This window comes from Trifolium pratense, linkage group LG5, assembly GCF_020283565.1.
Source record: "Trifolium pratense cultivar HEN17-A07 linkage group LG5, ARS_RC_1.1, whole genome shotgun sequence".
In the NCBI taxonomy this organism is placed as follows: Eukaryota; Viridiplantae; Streptophyta; class Magnoliopsida; order Fabales; family Fabaceae; genus Trifolium; species Trifolium pratense.
The window spans coordinates 49,915,217-49,938,306 of record NC_060063.1 but is presented as its reverse complement, the minus strand read 5'-3'; the positions used below and the strand labels follow the sequence as shown (position 1 = coordinate 49,938,306).

At 31.2% G+C, this 23,090-nt stretch overlaps 3 protein-coding genes across 3 annotated transcripts; 1 reads left to right on the top strand and 2 right to left on the bottom strand.

Annotated features, from left to right (window-relative positions):
- Window positions 1-1,558: 1,558 nt before the first annotated feature.
- LOC123887030 lies at window positions 1,559-2,812 on the top strand. The gene is made up of 4 exons (XM_045936306.1): window positions 1,559-1,723; window positions 1,840-1,948; window positions 2,051-2,273; window positions 2,439-2,812. Exons 1-3 carry the CDS (start codon window positions 1,659-1,661, stop codon window positions 2,228-2,230), a joined length of 354 nt encoding a protein of 117 aa, XP_045792262.1. The 5' UTR covers window positions 1,559-1,658; the 3' UTR covers window positions 2,231-2,273; window positions 2,439-2,812.
- Window positions 2,813-3,578: 766 nt separating this feature from the next.
- Window positions 3,579-4,072, bottom strand: LOC123886846 (two-component response regulator 24-like). The gene is made up of 2 exons (XM_045936123.1): window positions 3,830-4,072; window positions 3,579-3,752 (listed from the first exon to the last, which is right to left on the bottom strand). The coding sequence occupies exons 1-2, from the start codon at window positions 4,070-4,072 to the stop codon at window positions 3,579-3,581; spliced, it is 417 nt and encodes a 138-aa protein (XP_045792079.1).
- An 8,873-nt stretch (window positions 4,073-12,945) lies between these two features.
- Window positions 12,946-15,601, bottom strand: LOC123883873 (probable pectate lyase 22). The gene is made up of 4 exons (XM_045932818.1): window positions 15,441-15,601; window positions 14,445-15,191; window positions 13,709-13,847; window positions 12,946-13,515 (listed from the first exon to the last, which is right to left on the bottom strand). Exons 1-4 carry the CDS (start codon window positions 15,548-15,550, stop codon window positions 13,291-13,293), a joined length of 1,221 nt encoding a protein of 406 aa, XP_045788774.1. The 5' UTR covers window positions 15,551-15,601; the 3' UTR covers window positions 12,946-13,290.
- Between the last annotated feature and the right edge of the window lie 7,489 nt (window positions 15,602-23,090).

Here is a 23,090-nt window from a genome sequence, read left to right as displayed (position 1 = left end):
GTTTTTCGCCGATTTTAGGTTTTTCTATCGATTTTTGGGTTTTCGATTAATATTTTGGGTTTTCAGCCGAGTTTATAGTCGATTTTAGGTTTTTCAGCCGATTTTGTGTGTTACTGTCGATTTTAGGGTTTTTGGCCGATTTTAGGTTTTTCAGCCAATTTTTTCGGTTTATTGGCCGATTTTAGAGTTTATAGTCGATTTTAGGGCTTTTGGTCGATTTTAGGTTTTTCAGCCGATTTTGTGTTTACTGTCGATTTTAGGGTTTTTGGCTGATTTTAGGTTTTTCAACCAATTTTTTCGGTTTATTGGCCGATTTTAGGTTTTTCAGCCAATTTATGGTTTTTGATCGATTTTAGGTTTTTCCGCCGTTTTTTTCCGGTTTTTCAGCCAATTTTTGGGTTTAGGGTCGATTTTATTAAAATAAATAAAATTAAATGAAGGAAATTCAATTACATTACCCAAACAAAGAATTTTACAATTGATGGAATTTCAACACTTTATCCAAACATTGGAATTTGAAAATCAAGGGAATTCAATTGAATCAATTGAATTGCCTAGTATTTAAAATCCCATGAATTTCTAGAATCCCTCATCCAAACACACTCTAATAGAAATTTAAGAAAATTATAAATGATAAGAAAATTAATGGAATGTGTCAATTTTGTTGTGGTCATTGTTAAAGTCTATATCATATTTAGATTGTCTCACCAACTGAGACACTAAGGAAAATCATCAATAATCTTTTAACTTGTAATAACTAAAGAAAGCTTGAAATCTCCAATAGATAAATCAACCATATCTACTATTCTACAACCACTAGCTGTGCAGCATATATTTTTACTATTTCATAGTGGACACTTTATGTGACAAATAGAAAAGTGCACAATGAATATACACTATGATGAATAGAATAACACACAAAAATACCGTAAGATTCGGAATATTCCTCAAACTAGTAGTAATTAGTACTTACCATTGATTTGAAAGTGCTGCACTTGTATAAGCATAGTATAGTGTCCAGCATGAACTCCACTGCTATGAACAAAAACACAGCAATATGCAGAATTAAAATTCAGGAATTACCGTAGCAAACGAGAATCAGAGCACGTTTGACGAATGAAGCTACTAGCGCTGATAACTGAAAAGCCAACTAATTGAAATTAAAGTGTTTGGTAAAATTAACTTTTAAAGTGGTTAATAAATATAAAATGACATAATTGATAGTGGGTAGTTTCTATTTTAGAGTAAGTAGTTATTAAATTAAAGGGTAAAAGTAGAATAAAGTGTAAAAATCTTTAAGCTCAAACACTACTGCGTGTTTTGCATGTTTAAAGGGTAGTCTCTGCGTGTTTTGCACTTTGCATGGCTGCAAGAAGTACATAGTCAAAAGTCATTTTATTGAAGTAGTCTAGTGCCTAAAATCTCACCCGATGAGGAGGTTTATTGTGCTTCTGAAATAACATTTTTTTTATTTTTAATTTTTATATATTGTATAGTAACTATTTTTTTTTGTATAAAAGAAAATTGCAGAATTTAAATTTATGAAGGCCCTCAAAATCTCAATAGTTTCATAGCTACACCTACAAAGAAAACTGACAAGGTATAGTGATATATTCCCATATAGCAACAACACTCAATGCATACTCAAACATACTCTAATGTTGTCTGATGTTGGGTTTATGAATAGGACTCAGAGCCAAAACCAGAAGAGAAAAACAAGAAGGTTGGCGCCGCGAGACTTGTTAATTATTATCATATATTGCCGAGTTTTTATTATGTTTCTTTGTTACTGTTAATTATATAGCTGTTGAAATGTATTATGGCTTTTCAAACATACAGGATGTGGATAGTTCTGCTGCCTTTCCAGAACCTGGCACAGTACCTGGAAGTAGTTTCAGAATGCAGCCTCAAAGCAAAATCTCTCATCCTTACCATGTTATCATTGAAGGTATATAAATGATCACATACTTAAGATGATAGTTCATAGTTTGCTGTTTTCTTTCTTTACTAGGCCTACATAATCTTGATTGACCGATGAATTATGTTGTAGGTTTGGGATCTGCGCAAAACAAAGGAATCATTGAAGGTATTTGAAGAACTGCCAAATAACTACGGACAAACAAATATTGGTTTCACTTACAGTCCTGATGAGCAGCTATTTTTTACTGGAACATCCGTGGAAAGGGATAGCGCAACAAGAGGTTTATTGTGCTTCTTTGATAGATTATAAATCTTGAGCTTGTTTCAAAAGTTGGCATCCTAAACTGAATCAGGTAACAAATTATTAGTTATGTTACTCAATAATTTTCTTGTGTCATCTTGCATTCTCTGAAACAGGATTTGTTTGTATTTCTTTCTTATCACTTTTCTTGACTCTCTGGTCTTCATACTTTACAAAATGACAGTCGAAGGTAATTATATTTTTTACTTAACTGCAGAAAGGTGGTATGATTAAGGAGACATGGATGGATGAGGATCCGAGGTAAGCTATCCTAAAATATGTTGGTGTTGCAAAGGAACCAAAGTTCATAGCTTCAGCATATGCCGAAAGTCAACCTGAACCATTGTTTGCAAAGTCAGATTCTGAGGATGAAGAGAAATGAGTGTATCATGAAATTATCATTGCTGGTATCAATGCAGCAGTAACAGCAGACAAGAGTGAGTCAGAACTCAGAAACTGTTCCTTGTTCCAACATGCGGAGAGGTACCCTCCTCGGCAAAGCTTCATTAATACGAACTGGAATGATGATGTTGAACTTCGTAGGACTACAAAGTTTTATCGATCTTGTTAGAGAAGTATTAATGTGTACATTCTGTGATATGTAAAATTGTATTTTGAAAACAATTATAATGCTAAATCTTAATTCTTAACACTTATGTATTATTATAGAATTTTGATATACATAATTGTTTTGGAAGATGGCTGGTCCTCAATATTTGGCATGGTATGGACATGACTGCTAATGGTGATGAAACTAAATTGTTGGTATCAGAAACAATCCTTACAAAGCACGTTTCAGAAGCCGAAGATTCGTTTTACAGCCAGCAATAGATTAGACACTTGACAGCAATCATAAAAGAATGCCTCAACTTTTCAAAGAGCATAGATTGTAATCCCTTTCTAGCAAGAAGAGCAATCCATTGGATTTTTCTGTTCAAGGTTTCATATATAGGAAATGCACATTATTAAATAAAAAATTCAGCATGTTTCACTATTTGATTAATTATTAATAAGTTTGTTTGATCAAAATTGGTAAACATATTCATCTTGCTAGTTTATACTATCTGAAAATATGCTACACTCAGAGGAATCATGAAAATTTATGACCTCTGCAGGCTGCATATGTAGTTAATGAAAACTTCGAAACTTTGTAACCAACAAAAATAGAAGAAAACTGAGACATGCAAATATTGTAACCACAAACAGCTTTTGAGTAGCTTCAAATTTCAATTATGACATACTGAATTAACAATTGAAAATCACAGAGATAACTTGCAAATATTTTTCAAAAGAAACTATCTACACTAAAAACCCAAGGTTCTCCTAATTTCTTACAACATCATCCACAAAGGCCATGCTACTTGCTAGCTTTTACAACATCAAGAATCGAATTAAGCACACCAATGGTCAATGGTTTCACTTGATAGTCATCTATCCCAGCTTTCATAAATTCCTGTTTTTCTGCTTCTGTACACGACGACACACCAATAATCCTGCTAAGTATGCCCATTGATCGCAGTTTCTTGGTTGCCTGCATAAAAAACAATGCCTCAACAAGAAAGTATACAAAACAAAATTAGTAAGCAAACTGATAATGTAACTATGTACCTCAATCCCAGTCATGATAGGCATTTCGTTATCCATGAGAATAATGTCAAATCTTTGACCACTGTAATGAATATCTACAGCTTCTTTACCATTTTTCACAGCTTCATTTTTCACACCAGCTCTTTTCAACAGACCTTGATGAATCATTCGGACAAGCTTATCGTCATCTACAACCAGCGCTGTTAATTTCTCTGCAGAATTTTCAGGTTCCATCAGCCCTTTCCCTTTCTCTTGATTTCCCATTTTGTACAAAGCTCCTTAAATGAGATTGATAGTTTCTTTTCTTGATCTTCTCCAGAATCTGAGACAAAAAGATTGAAATATGAATGAATGAATGAATGGCTAGTTGTAAATTACAATCTCTAAAAGAATGTAAATTTCAAGATAATGTTGCAATTGCAGTACTTGCCTTGTGAATTACTCTTCTTTCTCAAGATTCTTGAAGGGAAGAATGAAGATTGATGAATATGCTTTGAACACTTGAAGATAAAAGTTGTGAATGAATATAATTAGCTATCTAGTTTGGTATGCTATATATAGTAATATAAGTTGTGATGAGATGAGATTGAAAGGAAAAGAGAAATAAAGAAGTTAAGATAATTAGAAAAGTGTTTTTGGATTTTGTCAAACAAATTAACTGCCAAACTAATTTAACTAACTCATGTTTTGTTTGTTACTGAAAAACTCAACTGTATTGTAACTGATATTGCATCAGTTAGTTATTTTCTTTGCTTTTGTATCACATTATGTATTTGGTGGGAAAAAAACAAATGCATGTTTGTTTGGTATATTAAAGAAGTGTTTATACTTTTTAAATCCAAAATTTTGGTATGTTTAATAAAAAAACAAAAATGCATTTTATTTTGTACCCACTAAAGGTTGCACAACCTACATGATCAATGAGTAAACAATCACATTAGTCCCTGAAAGTGTCATTCGCTGTCAAATAAGTTCTTGAGAGAATGAAAAATAAAAAAAACTCCCCGATTGTTAATTCCGTTAATCAATTTAGTCCAAAACGTTAAAGATCTGTTAACTTGTGATGATGTGTCCTATAATATGCTGATGTGGCACTCTGACTAGGATGTTTTAATAATTTGTTGAATTTTTTTTAGTACACTTGGCTTTTATTTTAATTAACATTAATTTAAAAAAGAAAATACAATAAAATACAAAAAAAATTAAAACAAATTCATACTAAAACAAATTCTACTAACTTAGAAATCAAATCTGACACACAAAATCCCTAAAACATCTTAACAAAAGCAGCAACAACAAGGAAACAAAGAACAAGAACATCATCCGCTTTTGAAGAAATTATCATCTCTAAGAATTATCATCTCTAAGAGCATGGCAAACAAGAAGCAAAAATCATCCAAACCTAACAAAAATTTACAAAATCTAACACAGCTCATCTGGAGAAAAAACCATCCCCAACCCATCTCACCTTCAAACCCAACATAGAAACATGGTTCTGCTCTTCTCATAACCTTCTAACCCAACCTAATTCAAATCCAGAAACAAGAAGAGTCTGAAAGTAACGATGAGAGCGAAAATGTCGTTGTGGACTTCGGTGCTGGAAGTAACGATGCAGATGGTGTGGTTGAGGAAGGAGAAGTCGAGGTCAAATCTCGAGATTCCATAGCGAGATGGAGTAATCAGAATACACGGATGTTGTTGGGAAAGAGAAGAGCCCAAAAATCAATTTATTTGAATGCTCTTCCAATCTTCAAACCCAGAAATTGAAATTGAAGCTATGGAAGGTAAATGTTATTCATTGAAGACTAATAAAGGTTTTGTAAGTGAGATAGTCAAAATTGATATGGTTTGTAAATGAAATTAGGAAGTAAGATTTCTAATTTTTTTTTTTTCCTTTTGTTTTGATTTCTAGGTTTGGATCCCTTTTGTGATGAATTTCGGTGATAAATTTTGGGTTTGATTATTGTTGTGTATGAATTTTCTTTTTTTGGTGAAGTGTATGAATTTCTTTTAATTTACTATCTTTTATTATGTTTTTGTTTTTTTAAATTAATGTTAATTAAAATAAAAGCCAAATGGACATTAATAAAATCAGCAAATTAATAAAATATCCTAGTCATAATGCCACACCATCACACTTAACAGAAGTTTAACGGTTTGGACTAAATTGACTAACAGAATGAATAATCGGGAGTTTTTTTTACTTTTCGTTCATTCAAGGACTTGTTTGACAGCGAGTGACACTTTCGAGGACTAAAATGACTGTTTACTCCATGATCAATTCATCAATTGCAATTTTTGTACCCACTTATAACTTATAAGAGCTCACATGTATTCAGTTACTAAATCCAAGACTTGTATTTACAATTATCAACACAAATATACCTGGGAAAATATGATATGTATTAACATGTCATCTAATAGCAACTATCTATCCGTCAAACAGGGATGGAGCCCTTCATAGGCTGGGCAGGGCCATGGCCCGCCCCAAAATTTTTAATTTTTTTTTCATAGGTTAACTTTAAAAATATCACACATACCAAATAAGTTAAGTTTAAAAATATCACACATATCAAATAAGTTAATTTTTTTCATGGGTATACTGTTTAGCGGCGGTTATAAATCCCCACAAAATAGTCTCTGTAGTTTGTTACTTTTCGATTTGCGGGGTCTCAAACCAGACAATCCAGAATTCTTTAACAGGTTTCCAGTTTGCGGGGGTTTCACCCCTCTATTTGGACGACCCAAAATTCAAATATCCTGCTTAGTTTATTTTTTTAAGTATCCCTTCTAATGTTTTATTGTTTAATAATTTATAGATGTTTTAAAATGTGTAATTTATTTTGTCGAAGTATTCGAGTATATTTTTGTGGAGAAAAAAATACTCAAATTTGTATTTAAAATAGAGTTTGTGTATAAAAATTCATGTTTGATCAATTTTTTGTTAAAAAAATTTAAATTTTTGTTGGAGAGATTCATATAATATTATAAACATAAATGCAAGAAGAACTAATTAAAAAGTATGAAGTTTACACATGAATTGACATAAAATATATTCGATAATATATTTTTAAAATTTATTTATTAAAAATGGTAATGGTCCACCTTTTACTATTTTTTTTTTTTGGTTTACAATGAGCTGAGAATTGAACCCATGACCTAAAGTGTGCTACCTAAATCCCTCACCACTAGACCAAACCCAGTGACTTTACTATTTTTGAGATATCCATATTAGACACACTCCTCAATATGATATGTTTCTTTTAGTATTTTTTTTTTGCATATTCGATTTATATTTGTAGTGGTCTGCCCTAATTTTTCGGGCTAGCTCCGCCACTGCCCACTACCACCAAATCACCTCACAACACCCACTTTAATTATATGACATGGCGTTTGATTTCTATTGGATGTTAGTGTATGTAATTTCCACTTACACAACATATTCATTAAACTCAATATACTGCTATGTGATTGTTATACCAACACTCACCAAATTTAAGCCATTGATTGTAACCAATGAATCTCTCATTTTATCGAGTGCATAGGTCTGCAGTAAAAAACATTGCAAGATCTAGCAAAGACACTTCTCCCCTTTGTGATCCCACTGAGAATTTAAACTGCACAAGTAAAGGTTGTAGCACCATGGCCTATACTGTCACTCCACACACAATGAAAAGGAAAATGCAAAACCATACGATATTTTAAATCCGATCAAGAGAAAAAACTACAAGTCACCAAATAAGCCGACACCATTACGCAAACAACACTACAATTACGAATGAATGCATAAGTGATTTTGTGCACATTCAATGACTCAAACATACCATCCATTCGAATAGTGCATTATGAATAAAGAGTTCATATTTCAGTTTCCTTAAGCATTATCAAGGCATCTCATCCTTTACAAGAATCAAGGAACAAAGTATCCATGTTGGAGTCGGATTTCGGGTTATTAGGCTCATAATTAACACTCATCAAATTATGAAGAAAAAAAATTAATCTCACAATGGCAAAACAAAGTCAAAGTTTAAGCAAGATCAAGACCAATCCCAAAAGCAACAAAACTAACAAACAAGTACCCAATAACATGTATCAGACCATCAAGCAGACCAGAGTCATAACCTATATCATACAAGGTACCTATCCCTTCTTCCTAATTAAAATACAACAACACTCCAACACTAAATTCAAAAAGGTCCATCTGCTGCACAAAATCAGAAGGCCTATAACTCATAGCTGAGATAAGCTAGTAATTGCAACCAGTAAGGGATCTCTACCCAGGCAACTAAACTGCCGAAAAAACCCAGAAAGAGGAAAGCAATTTCTACAACTCGACAGCCAATGGGACGAGGATTTTGAGATACAACCTAACTGTCGCTATGAACACAGATGCGTAAAATTCATAAAAATAAGAATTAAAGGTGAAAAGCTAAATTCACCTTGAAAATAGAGTGAACACAATGAAAACTAAGAACACATACGAGATCAATGTCAAAAAAAAAAAAGAACACATACGAGATCGATGCTACTACTTTAGAATAAAGTCAACTGATAAAATCAGGAAGAGAAAGTCAAGGTCAAGCACTTCGGAAGGCAACAGTGTGCAAAGAGTATGTGACAGTGACACCAACATATCGGAAAAGGATGCTTCTTCTAAATCATGAAACCAAACCAAAAAATGTGACACCAACATTAGACTTCCAGAAGCAAAACTATAAAATATGCCAAACAGCACTTGTATTATCATTCCAAAATACCAAATTGATAAACCAATAGGACACAATGATTGAACTTTGATCTTTTTGCATCTCCATAATATTTGCAAGCTCTTTTTTCTTCTTTTTTATAGTAAGCTCTTTTTTTCTTTTGTACTTCATTTGTAGACAACTTTATCATATGCCCATCAAACAGGCCAAATCGTTAAAAAAAAACCATAGCGTTTATCATCCCTCCCTTTCGATCATATGATAAATAAGGAAAAACTGGAAGATTGAACTCATGATCAATCAGCTCACCAATGGTATGAAGCTGAAGACTGAAATCCAATCCAACCACAAACCTTAGAAGCAAAGTTGCTTGTCATTTCTATTTTTCATCATCTTAATTAACTCATGTTGCTATTACATTTTTCATTTAGATTATAAAGCTCAAATTATACCATCTCAATTTTTTATGATGAATCATATTATGAATAAAGAATTCAAATTGCAGATGAATGAATAAGCTAAAACATCTCTCAAGTTTGCATTATGAATTGCATTTCATCTTTGTGACTAGAACAATAGAAAACAGAATGAAGATCGTGAGGTTTAGAGCATTTTGTAGTGCCAGAAGGAGAAAAAAACCACATTTTTTTTCTGTGAAGAAAAACACAAGCATTTGCACAACTTAATTCACCTGCACATAGTTGTAGCTCTATATACCAAAATAAAACTTAATTTTGTATATAGATGCAATTAAATCACATTATTTATAATGATGATCCCCCACTTTTTAGTTGCACAGTACTTTCTTTAGCCTCAATTATTTCTAGAGATCAAAATTTTCAAATTCCAGGACTTATCTAAGGTTTTTTTTTTTTTTTGGCTTTTGAAGTTAACCATTTTCGAACTCGAAGTGAAAAAAGAATTCATGTCGAACTTGAGCTGAGTTTCAAGCTAAGCTGATTCCTATTGAGTTGAGCTCAGACGAGTTCGACTCATACGAAATAATATGTTCATAGGAAAATTCACTATAAAACACTCAATTTTTCAAAAAAAATTTTTGAAGAAGCTAAATTAGTCCACCCAAATTGGCGCCAGAGAGAATCGAACCTCAGACCTCAAGTGGAGCACACTCCCAGGTCTCAAGCCAATACCAATGCACCAACCCAAGTGGGTTAATTTATAAATATTGTAAAAGTTCTCAATTTATAAATATTAGCTAAATTAGTTCTCAATTTTTCAAAATTGAATATTGTAAAAGTCATAGTCTTAATTTATAAATATTAGCTCACACAAACTCATCAAATAACTCTATGAAAAGGTGTAACCAAAAAAAATAAATAGTCTTTGAAAAGGAGTTCCACCAAAGAAGCTATTCCATGTGCATTTTATACTTTTTCAGTGTTTCCTCCACCTTCAGTTTTGTGACCAGTTCATCCATCTTCTCTATTTTCCAAACTCATGCAAGCAATTTGTAACTTACGAGTATTTTGTCAGGACACTTTTTTGTATTTTATTTTTACACAATCAAGCAACCTTCACCACGATGCTGGTTTATCATCTTTATTAAAAGTACTTTTGTTTGTCTCTTATCTAATATATATTAGCTTTTAAAAGTTTCATTTAATCAAGTCAAAAAAAAAAAGTTTCATTTAAATCTCTTATTTAACTTTACTCCTTAGTTTTAGTTTAATCCTCTAATTTTTAAGAATTCATTGGATCACTTATCTTTTGAATTTGTGTCTTTTATTTTGTAAATAAAAACTCTAATGAATCGTTCTCGTGAGCTTAGATCAGTTGGTAAGAGACATCGCATATTATATATAGAACCGGGGTTCAAACTTCGGACATCCTACTTATCCACTTTAAGAGTGAAATTTCTAACTACGAGACTATCTGACAAAAAAAAACACCAATGAGTTGATATTTTAGTAAAAAAAAGAAAAAAAGAATTGAAGTACTCTTCATAAGAATTTAGGAAGAGTGTCCACTCTACGAGAATTGTTCTTATCAGAAATCAAACTCGCGCCTCCTCCTCCCTCCATCGACATCACCACCAGATTTGCAACTCCAACCACCACAACAACACGCCTCCTAGTAACAACAATGGAGTGGCGAACAGGCCAGTAGAGATAGATAGGGCGGCCGAAGAGAACAGTGAGACAGAGATCCAACGACTGAGAGAGAAACAGAGGCCGGAAAAGAGATAGATGACGGTTGGAGATGAGATTTGGTGTGTTCTTCCATGTGTGTAAAGTACTCTTAATGAAATTTTTTGTTCCAACAACATAATTGATGAAGGTTAAAGTTGAAAGGCGAGATTTCTTATTTATTCACCATTAAAGGATAAACTTTTGTTTATAATGAGGCCTAAACTATAATTTGGTAATATTTATTCAGCAACCAATAAAAACATATATCACCTAAGTAGATTTATATATGATATTCACAATTAACTTTTAATAAACATGTACTTATGATTTACTTTCACCGATTATCGGATAAATACCTCTAAATTATGGCTCGGGCTAGGGTGAGAGAGCCTATCATATCTCTCACCCATGAGCAACCATTAAGAACCTTTAGATTAAAGGGCCTATGGAATTTATTGTGAGCTTTCCATATCAGATTTTTTTTTTGTTATAATGTTTTTTCTTTTGTCCTCTAACTTATTTTCAACCTTTATTTATTTATTTTTTTGAACTATCAACCTTTATTCTTATTTTTTTACTTTCTCCGTTTTAAGACTCATTTGTAATTTTTTTTTGTACAAATTTGTAAAAATATTTTATCCTAAAATAAATAATTCTTACAATTTTTAATATAATATTACTTGTGTCTTTTAATATAATGAGGAGCTTATGTCTTTTAGGTACCATTTGGCCCAATTTTTTTAGGTGTAGAAGCTCTTTTAATCATAGAGCTAGAAATAATATCGTTAAAACTAAAATTAAAGTTGTTTAATAATGTCCCTTTCAATCGAACTAAGATCACAGGACGCATAAAGTGGATTTTAAAGTGAATAAAAAAAATAATTGTTTGAATTTTTGTAGAATTGTAAAGTTTTTGTTTTGTTTTTATATTTTTTTTTCTTTAATGTCTTTATCTTTTCTTCGAGATATTTTTCTATCATAAACTAACGAACTTAGAATTTATAAGCTACATTTTTCTTTTAGTATATCTCTTTTCCGGGGTCTAAATTTCTTGTTTTAGTTGTCTTATCTTTGGACCGGTCGGACTTTTTTAAAGAAATAAAAATACAATAGAAATAGAAACACAATAGTCCCCGTGAGTTTAGCTCAGTTTGGTAAGGACATCGCACTATATGTACAGGAGTCCGGGTTCGAACCCGAGACATTCCACTTATTCACCTTTAAGATGGATTTTCTAGCCACCAGACAAACTTGACAAAAAAAAATAAAAACACAATAAACAACAGAATAGAAAATGTGAGAGGATATACATAAAAAAAATGTGAGAGGAAAAAAAATAAAAATGAAAAAGGAGATCGTTGTGTATTAATCTGTGACGTCTGCCGGCATTAAGAGGAAAATCAAGTGCCCCAAAAGATCCCTGCACCATTACAATCCAACGGTTCTAAATTATTGGTAAATAACATAGGAAAAAACTTTTGCTTGTACTAAACTACTTGAAAGAAAAAAAGTATATGAATCACATGTTTGGCTTTTGATTGGATGAACAAAGATTCAAACAAATCTTTGCTAGCTAGTGTGACATTTTATCCTCTGTCAAAAAAAGGTGACTTTATATTATTCTCATATTCCTTAATGAAATTATCAACTATGGTCTATTTATTCTAGGCCGTGGACAAGTGATCTACCGAATATGAATTTTACGAAATTTATTGTTGGATTGAAAATTTATATCGTATAGATCATCCATAAATTTAAAAAAAAAATTTGAAAATCATTTGATATATTATTGAGACCCATCAAGATTTACGTTATTTAATAAACCGTTAATCTTGATGTGTCTCAACAACATATCAAATGATTTTCAATTTTTCTAAATTTTTCTATGAATGATCTATATGATATAAACTTTCAATTCAACAATCGATTTTATAAAATTTTTATTCATTATAATATTATTCATGACTGGTCCACCATAAACCACTTGATGAAGTGGTCCATATTAAAATTTACCTTTTATTCTATAGTTTTGAAAAATTCAAAATCCGATCAGTTAGCAGTTACGGTAACACTTTATTGTTTTCTCCAATATACCAACTAATTCTAGCTTGATTGGTGGGATAGGTATTTCCTTTCCTTTCGTTCTCACTTGGATTTTTACATTTATTGCATTATTACTGGTCATAGTCAACACTAAGCATTTCTATATCTGCAATGTGTCGGTCACAAACAGAGTAAAGTAAAACAGAGAAAAAGAGAAACAGATCAACATAGAAACATGTAACCATAATAATTTCACAATATCATTTCAATATCAACTCTTCTACACTTGCTTGATTCCAAGAGGTTGTTAACTTAACATAGGTAGAGGTTGTAATAATCATCATCATTAAGAAAAAAACTACTACATCAAATCATAAAAAACCAAAAGTAAAAAAATTGAGGAAGAAAGTAAAATGGAAATCAAAATATATTTTTCCTAGCCAAAGAAATGACCAAACCCATATTCTATAATAATTCTATATAGAGTTGTTATCATTCTTTTTCAACTTCCTCCCTTAAATTGATATTTCTTTTTCAAATTAATTAATTGACCAGCCTGCAAAGTTTTCTTGAGGGGTCATAATCAGCAACTAGAACCCTTTCTACATGTGAGTACACCAGCACCAGTAGTTATTGTACCAACTAGAGAAGATGGTCTTGCACTTAAACTTGATGCTCTTGCATAGCTTGATGATGCTCCTTCTGCTCCTGATTTTGTAAAAAATGCACCATTTACCAATAAGTCATTTTCTGATCTCCAATTCCATCCCTTCCATTCATCTTCTGGTGCATCCTCATGCTTTGTCACCTATACCAATTCACATCACATAATTCAATTAATACTTTTTTATAGAAATAATTCGAGCTGAAAATCTAAACCATCTGATCTTAATCACTGATTGAACCTACTGCAGTCACCTGTCTCCGACTTCATAGAATTCGGATCCGGCCAACCTATACTATATAATTTTGATTTAATGATTATTATTATTATTGGTTACCTCTTTGCTGAATCTGTCATCGGGGGCAACAAATCTGTTTCCTTGACTATTGATGGTAGGATTAGCACTTCCTCCAATAGCATACATTTCCCAGTGAGTGTAGTCATTGTTCACCACATGGAAATAACCATGCCTACATCTGCAAAAACATCACATGTTTTTCTAAGTTCACCACTTGCACAATACCCCACACACTCAAACACTAATTTGGAGTATTCACAAAGTAAAAAAAAGGTCACTCCCATACATACACATTGATTTCTTCACTTTTTTATTTGACTATTACTACCCCTTTTTCCCCCTTTTTCTTGGATGTATGTACTATGTTCAAATTAAAGAAATTGGAAACCTCAACTTTCATATAGTATCATTAATAATTTCCTTATCACTTTACTAATATAAATACTTTTTTATCAAGTATTTAATATTCAAAAATTAATAAGTAGTATTATTAGTTAATCTATCACAATTGTTCACGTCAGCAAATGTACGATACACATTAAATAGAACGTGTAATGAAGAACGTTAATTTTCTACTAAGTCCGTGTTTGACGTCACCACAAAACCACATTAAATTACACGTAAAATAATAAAAGACATTGGAACATTTAATGTATTGTTCACACTTCTTTGCATTTAGTATATGAATTTCACCAATAAGATCTTTAAAAAATAAAAAATAAAAATTACTTATGAACAAAGAAACAATTGGTAAGAAGAGATTAAAAATGAATACCTTGGCATTCTTTGAACAAGACCTTCACCAAAGTGATTAAAAGCAATAGTGACTTGCATGTTCTTGTCTTGAGTATAAGTATCACTATGACCCAAAAGCATGACTTTATCATGATGTGTCATGTAATTGTTAGAAATTGTAATTGCAGTGGACCCATGAATTGCATCAATTAAACCATCATTACAGTTAGACAAAGAACAATGATCCACCCAAACATGACTTCCACCAAAGATAGACACACCATCACCATCCGATACTGTTCTCCACCCATAATGCCGTGGGGAGTCTCTCACCATAGCATTACCACCTTGTTTACAATCATGTATATGTATACCATGTATTATAACATTAGTTACATATTGAATTGTTATACAAGGACCACCAGCAATATGAACACTAGCTCCTCTTCCATCAATTGTCTTAAAAGAATTCATTATAAGTTCTTCTTTTAGTTGAATCACCATGTCTCTTGCAAAAATTATCCATAATGGTTCATCTTGAATTACCGCGTAACGGATTGTACCGGGTCTCGGGTTCACGGGATCGTCATCGCCGGAATCCGTTACGACGTAAATTTTACCGTTTTTACCACCGATCGCGTTTTTGCCGAACCCAATTGCACAATCTGCTAGTCTTTGTCTGTTTTGTTCCCAATTTTTGTCACATCTCCAACAATCATCAATTGGATTTCCACTCCCACATGAGAGATATCCCAAATTCCTCCTAGCTAATGAGCCATTGATTTTCCTACACCAACATTAAATTAAACAAAAATAGAATATAAAAAATTAGTAAATCGTTACTATTTACTAGTACTCCGTAGTCAGTACTCCCTCTAGTCTTGAATATAAACAAAAAAAAATGTCCATACACGTACATTTTTTTGTTTACAAGACTCGAGGGAGTACTACATTGACAAAATAAAAAATGAACATAATTAGCTAGTGCACATTATTTGTGTGTAAAGCTATATGGGTTTGTGATGAATTTAGTTACCTGTTAACTTCTTGAGTAACCAAATGAGGGTCTTGAAGGGGTGAAGAGGAAATGAGAGAAAAGGTGAGGAGAGAGAAGAGGAAGAAAAGGGAAGAGAGTGTTGTTGTCATGTTTAAGGAAATGAAGAGAGTGTGGTGTTGTGAGAAGAATGTACTTAGAAGGGGTTGTATATAAAGGGATTAAAGGGAGGGGTAGGGGTAAAGGGTGTGATTAAACTAAACATGTAGGACCCAAAGTGTTTTTGTGATTTCTGATTTTACGGGAAGCAATTGCTCTGTTTTGTCTGTTAAGTAAAAGGCCCAAAGGGAAGGAAGGTTCAAACTGTCAAAAGATAAAAAACTGTGTTGTAAAAAAATGGAACCGAGGAAGGATACTTTAGGGTAGTCAAATGTTGGTTACCTTGTTTTACTACAAAGTAAGACAAATTCTTACTATCATACAAGTTTATTTTTATTAAATTAAATATTAACCTAATAGTAAAAATAAATGGACATCACATTTTATAGACAGAAATTAAAGTTTGAATTTCAAATACTCAACTTATTCAACTTAAAAAATGAAATTCTAGTAATAGACTATTTGACAAAAAAAAAGAGTAAAAGTATAATGTTACATAATAAATTTTTTTTTTTTTGTCAAAAAAAAAAACAAAGTCACAAAGTAAAGTATGAAAAATAATTGGTCCAACGAAAATGGTTAGAGTTATGTAACATGGTGAACTAATTAAATTTATATTTTGACTACGAAAGACACTTATATTTAATGTCTGACACGCATGTTGCGGAACTCTTAATTTGACAAAATTAATTGATCTTTTTACGAAATTAATTGTCCTAAAATTACTGACCTTCTCAATTTTTAACAGAACATTAATTTTTTTATCAATTATGTCGTCTAATTAATTTATTTCTGTTATTTAAGTAAAATTTGATCAAAATTTATTTCCACAAAGAATTAAAGCTAATAAAAGAAAATGTTATAAAGTATAAGAGCATCTCCAATGGTAATACAACTTTAGATATCATACATTATTAATAAGTGGTCCCTTTTATATTTATTTTTTAACATAAATTATTGATATTAAATTGATGATCAATTTTGATACCCTCTATATCACGTCATGAAACTTCAATAATAAAAAAATTAAAGTGCGGATCATTAACCTATGATACTCTCATTGATATTCTTATTGAAGACGGTAGCGGAGACAGGGGTGGCCTGGCTGGGCCATGGCCCACCCAAAAAATAAGAAATTACTAATATGTTCATGGTAGCTTTGTCTAATGTGAAATAGCAAGGTGCACAACTTCTCCTAACTATTAGATTTAAGAGTACACCGAATCTTATTGTGGGTCAACAAACACTTGATTGTTGTTTTCTTCCTGGACCATTTCATCTCAACCAAGCAGCAGTTGCTTTCGTTGCCGATGGATGACGCCCTCTTTCACCAACACTTTCTTTTTCCTTCTTCCTCAGATCAGTACTCTATCGTGCATCTTGATCTTTATCCCAAATCTATCCTAAATTTATTAAATTTGTTTCTATTTACAATTTCACATATGCATAATTAAATACCATTCATCTTTGTTTTCATTGATACCCATAACCATAAGCAAACAATTTAACTTTAAAATAAAAGAAAGGAGAAAATGATGGCAGATATATAGATTGATGATGGTGGGCAACAAAAAATGAGGTGGTCGAAAATACTAATTCCGGCACGGCGGAGACAAGTTTTGACAAGGTGGTCGGTCGTTGACGATGGTTCTCCAATCATAAAGTAAGTTTAGGGGTTTTATTGCTAATATCAAGGGAAAGCAAATGATCAGTCCGGTTTATCCATACGCGACCCATGGTGGCCGGAAAATAAGAGTGAAAATGGCGGTGGGAATTTTTAAAATCTCTCTAATCTGAATTTTTTAAATCCTCTGAGCATGAGAGAAATTAAATGTTGATGATTTCAGGCGAAACACAGCCAAACGGCAGCGGTGGTATGCGTAGAGGTGACTTGTCGTCCATTGTGAAAATAGAGGGAGAAGAAAAGACGAGAGAGAACTGATTTTTTATTATTTTTAAATTAGAGAAAGAATAAAAAAAAAAGAATTATTAATTTATATAGTACAAACCATACATGATAATATCTTGTGGTGTAATTTGATCAACGGTGGAAAAGAAGTCTTGCATGGTGCAAGACTTAAATGACTAGTGCACAGTAGAACTCGCCTGTTCATGGTTACTTAATAATATTACATCATGTTAGTATAAATATTTGTTTGCGCAGTGTTTTCATTAAACTAACATGTGGCCAAGCGGAAATTTGGTTTCCATGATGCCGAATGGGTGCGCGAATCTGAACCTCTCTAGCCAAATTTTTTGCATTTTTATCATGTTAAAGGGAATTTGAGCATATAATTACCTTGAGGAACAAAATAGAAAATAGCATATCAAATCACTTAAGCAAATAGGCAGGCTTAATTGCATATTTAGTCTCTTATGTTTATTTTATTTTTTAATTTGGTCTCTTATGTTTAAAAAGTTTTAAGTTGGTCCCAAATATGCAATTAAGCTCAATCAAATACATATCTTTAAAAATTAATGCTTTTAACATCTATATAGCTCTAATTTAGAGACTCTAAATTACACATTTGAAAAAAATTCCCATAATTTTCATTTTTTTTCCCAAAAAAAATCACATTTTTTTTTCAATTAAGAACTATCATTCTTGTTTTAGTATATATGTAATATAATAAAATATTTTTTATCTTCAATTTTGTGCAAGTATTAGTTCAAAGTTAGTAATTATTAATGATTTCAAGTCACTTGATACACGTGTAATATTATTTTAAAGTACTTAATTAAATTTTTTATGATCAATTTTATGCTTATTTAAATTTTCGTATGCAATATAATTTTCATATTTAATTTATAACTCACTCTGATATTATTTTCTGGCTCCGCCAAAAGATGATCTAAATTCATTAGGGAAGAACCAATACCAAAAGAAATGGAAGAAGATGCCGATTTGGTTTTGGCAACCAAAAGAAACGGAAGAAAATAGATAATATGTATAAAAAAAATATCAAATGAATATAGTTTTTATTTTTGTTCATGACTAAATCAAAATCAAGTTAATAATTGCACAAATTAACTTTTTAAATATTTTGACTGATATATTTTGGCCCCATTTATTTTCATGAATTATAGGAAATTGTGAGACTTTAAATATTTTATTAATTAAAATTGACCTTAATTCACTCCTCTTTAGTGGATAAACAAGAAGAAAAAAACAAATGGAAATTAGGGTTTTGTGAGAGTGGCGTCGAGTTGTTTGTTTTGATTTTCGTTTTGGTACGATATTTGTGTTGGTTTCCCGTCTTTCTAGGATGTTTTGTTTTGATTTTCCATCTTTATATGATGTTTGTTTTGTTCATATTTGCTTCAATTCAAATTCGATGTAAATTCAATAACTTCAGTGTCTTCAACATTGCAGATCCGGATAAATTGTTATTCTGGACATTTATATTTTGTCATATCAATTGCAGACTTTATCATTAGGTTTTTTTTATGCTATTAACTCACGTGTTGCGAGCTTTATTGCAAACTTACCCTTTTTCATTTTTAGCGAATTTAAACATGTAATGATTCAATTTATACACTCTATAAATTTGCATGAATGAAAATCGTTTTTTTTAGTTAAAAAAAATACGGAGATTGTTTTAATTTGAAAAAAATTGTTTTGTGTGAACATAGAAAAGCAACAAAAAGGAAAAAGAGATGCCCCAGTTTTTGTCACATTTCCAATTCCCAGTTTTTGTCACGTCTCCAACAATCATCAATTGGGTTTCCTAGAGCTGTAAAAAGGGTCTTAAGGGGTCGGTCCTTTAAGGGGCGGACCCACTTATTCCTGATTATTAATTTTATTTAAATTTTAAACAATTTTTCTAGTGTCGTGAACTTATTCTCGTTTTCTTCAATCAGCACTGTCCACGATCGGCACCCTAAAAAAATTGTGTTTAAAATTTAAATAAAATTAATAATCAGGAATAAGTGGGTCCGTCCCTTAAAGGGCCGGCCCCTTAAGGCCCTTTTTACAGCTCTAGTTCCACTACCACATGAGAGGTACCCCAAATTCCTCCTTGCAAATAATAATAATAATAAATAAATTTAAAAAAAAAAAAAAAGAGCAATAAAATCAAGGTCCTATTTTTCTTAAAGAGCTCGTGACTTCCCCTCTCACGTTAACTTGCATCGCGTAATAAGCAATGGGCGCTTTGATTAATTTGAAGTAGTAGTAATAATTAGTAAGTAGTGAAAGTAAAAGCCTTCTCAAGGCATAGATCAATAAATGAAGAACATGGCAATTACGTACATTTAAATTTTAATCATTAATCATAAGTTACTTTTGCCAATGCAATTTAAACTCATCATCATAGTTTAAATTGGCACCAAATCTTTATATTTTGACTTTGTTTCATATAAATAGTAGTGAAAATTTATAAAGCTTTACCCTTAGTGGAATAAATTGACTTATTTGCTCTCATGGGTCCGTCCATGATTTACTTTGATTCAAGAGGCATCTTGGAAAATCATGATCCTTAAATCCATGCCTTGTGGCCTGCTCTGCCCTCTTTGATTATGCCTTTAGGACATTGGACAAGAAAATGTGAAACACAAAATATATTAATGCAAGATAATAAGAGAACATTTTCGCAAATAATTTATCACCAATTAAGTGCTTGTTTTTATGTCAAAACACCAATAAACGCACGTCGGTCTAGAAGAAGTTAAAATTCATAGTTTGTCAAATTTACGGCAAAATATCACTTTAGGATGCGGTTGTCGTAGTTTTTTAAAGATGCATCCAAACACGTCATAAGTAGTAATAAATACAAATACCTAAGAAATTTAATTTGTAGTGATTAATTCATTTTAACAAAATAGAAGTTGTGTGTAACATTTTTAGTATGCCACAAATATGACTACTTTCATTGGACGATAAATTGATAGGGTGATTGTGAATTCTTGTATAAGAGTACTATTTGTTTTATAATTGCTTTTCTTTATACCTATTTACATGCAGAATTACATGATTGGAATAATGCATACTTTGAAGAGGAAATGCACGTAGGAATAATAATTATACAATAAAAAGATTCACCGACACTAAAACAGTCTTTAATCAAGTCGTGGATAACACCTCATACATCATACATGCTTGCTGTTAAGCATTTAGGTTAAATAGGTGTACCTATATTTAAATTGAATAACTCATTAAATTTAGGCCATATACATTATGTCATCCTTTAAGTTAGATATATTTATTTTGTCAAAAAAAAAAAGTTAGATATATTTATAATATGTCAAAAGATATTTATAATAAATTAATCATAAAAAATTGTAACAATTAGTCTTTTTAATTTGTAAAGTGTACGTTGTTAACCATTTAGCCCATTTACGTGTTAAACATTAAGCTCTATGATTATTGATTAGTATACATGCATCAATGAAAATGCCGTTCAAAAAAAAAAGCGTCAATGAAAATAAATCTTTTGAAAGTTAGAGAGCTCATGTCTCCTTATAATCTGTATTTGTACTCCTCACTCCCTCTAGACATTTTAAGCCCTCGTGAATATCAAAATAAAAATAAAAATTGATAATACTATTAACTATAATTTTTTCGTGATTTAATGAACAGATAAGTTTGTCTCTATTTCTATCTCATTAAATTTGGCAGGGAGAACCAGGTTCGATCCCCCGCAACTACGATTGGGAGGGGGCTGGAACCACTTAATGTCAGAACTGACCCCCGAACCAGATTAAACTGGTGGTGAAAAACCCAAAAAAATTACTATTGTGTTATTTGTACAACTAGTTTGCTACAACTTGTTTGGACAATTTTTTTTTCCTTCTTCATCTAGCACAAAAAACATTAAAGTGAGAGAGAATGAGAGAGAGTAAAAATATAATGTGAGTATGAGAAAGAGTTATCCAAAATATTGTACAAAATTAGTTGTACAAATAACATTTCTCTTAAATAATTTCTCGTTCATTAATTATTGTATCCCACTGTGTGTAAAAAGTACTATAAGAATTAAGAAAAACATAAATTTATCCTTAAATCCTTTACTTATTATGAGAAAAAATGATTAATTTTTTTATTTATTTTTCCATTAAATTTAAAATATTTTTGTAGGAATTCAATTAATATATTGTAAACTATAAATAGTGTTAAAAAAAGAGGCAACAAAATTTACAGAAGAATCTTAAATTTGTCAACAAAATATTATACACACATATACACTCTATGCATTTTTATGTTTTTGGACAAACACAATGTATTTTATAGAGCAAAAAACTAAAGAAAACTAGCTTTCATTGGTGACAAAAGCACATGGTTCTCCCTCAAAAATCAAAATCAAGACTCACGAGGCTTTTTTGTGGGACCAACTTATCCCTCCTTTTTTAATTTTAGAATTTTGCTAACGACTTAATTTGGTACACTCTTTAAAAAAAATTATTTATTTAAAATTAAATATTTTAATTTTCAAATATTAATTTTATGTATTTTTATAAAAACTTAAGAGTATTTTTAATGTGGATATCTAATTGAGTTTCATAGAATGAATATTCGTTCTTTATTTTTATTTTTATTTTCTCATTAAAGGGACTATGATGTGGTAAGGTGGGAAGAAAAAAATATAGTTCAAGTACTTTATTTAAATTAATGTATCATCTGTTTGCTTATTTAAGTGATATGATTTAAATAATTTTGTATAAAAATATGAGTTGTTTAAGAGTTACTACATAATTTTGTATCATTAAAATAAAATATGTATGAGTTGCACAATATGACATACTAGTATGTCATTAACATACTGGTAGTATTTTAGAGACCACTTATTAACGATAAATGAAACTCATACTAGTAGTATTTTATGAGTTCTTTAGCATTTTTCTTATTTTATGGTATGATTCTGATTCTCTCCCTTAATATTAAATTTATCCAACCGCAAACTTCGCCGGAATTTATACTTACGGAACAGCACAAAGACACAAACGTTAATACTGCGTGTATCTCATGCTGACATGGCACGACGGGAACTTCTTACGACAAGAGACGAGAGAGACAACCCTTTGTCGTTTTGGAAAATGGAAACATAAAAGGACACTTGGTCCTACCCTATAGGTCCCTAGATGATTACTTGTGCAACTATTTCTAGTGATAATATAAACGCCGTGACGTTTGTGGATTTTATTTTCAGCTAACTGATAATCTTCTTGTTAATTTATATTCAATTCATCCAAACTGTTCCTCGTGGGTTTGCATTTTAAAAATAGATAGAAATTGTTGATTCATTCATAAGATTCATAAGATAAGGGGATGAAAATTGACAATTGAGAAGAATCCAATTATTTTGTTAAGTGCTCTCTTATCTAGAGTTTATGAGGATATTATGAGTAGTTTGTAACATTTAATCACTTAATGTTCTACGTATCATTTTGTTGGGTTATAAAGGGTCTACAATTATTACATTGAGCTTTGAATAATTGTAAAAGTTAATTGAACTATATATTGGTACATCTTAATCCAAAATATTAGTAATTTATGAGTTATTTATTCAACAACCATTTTTTCATCTAATATTTTTT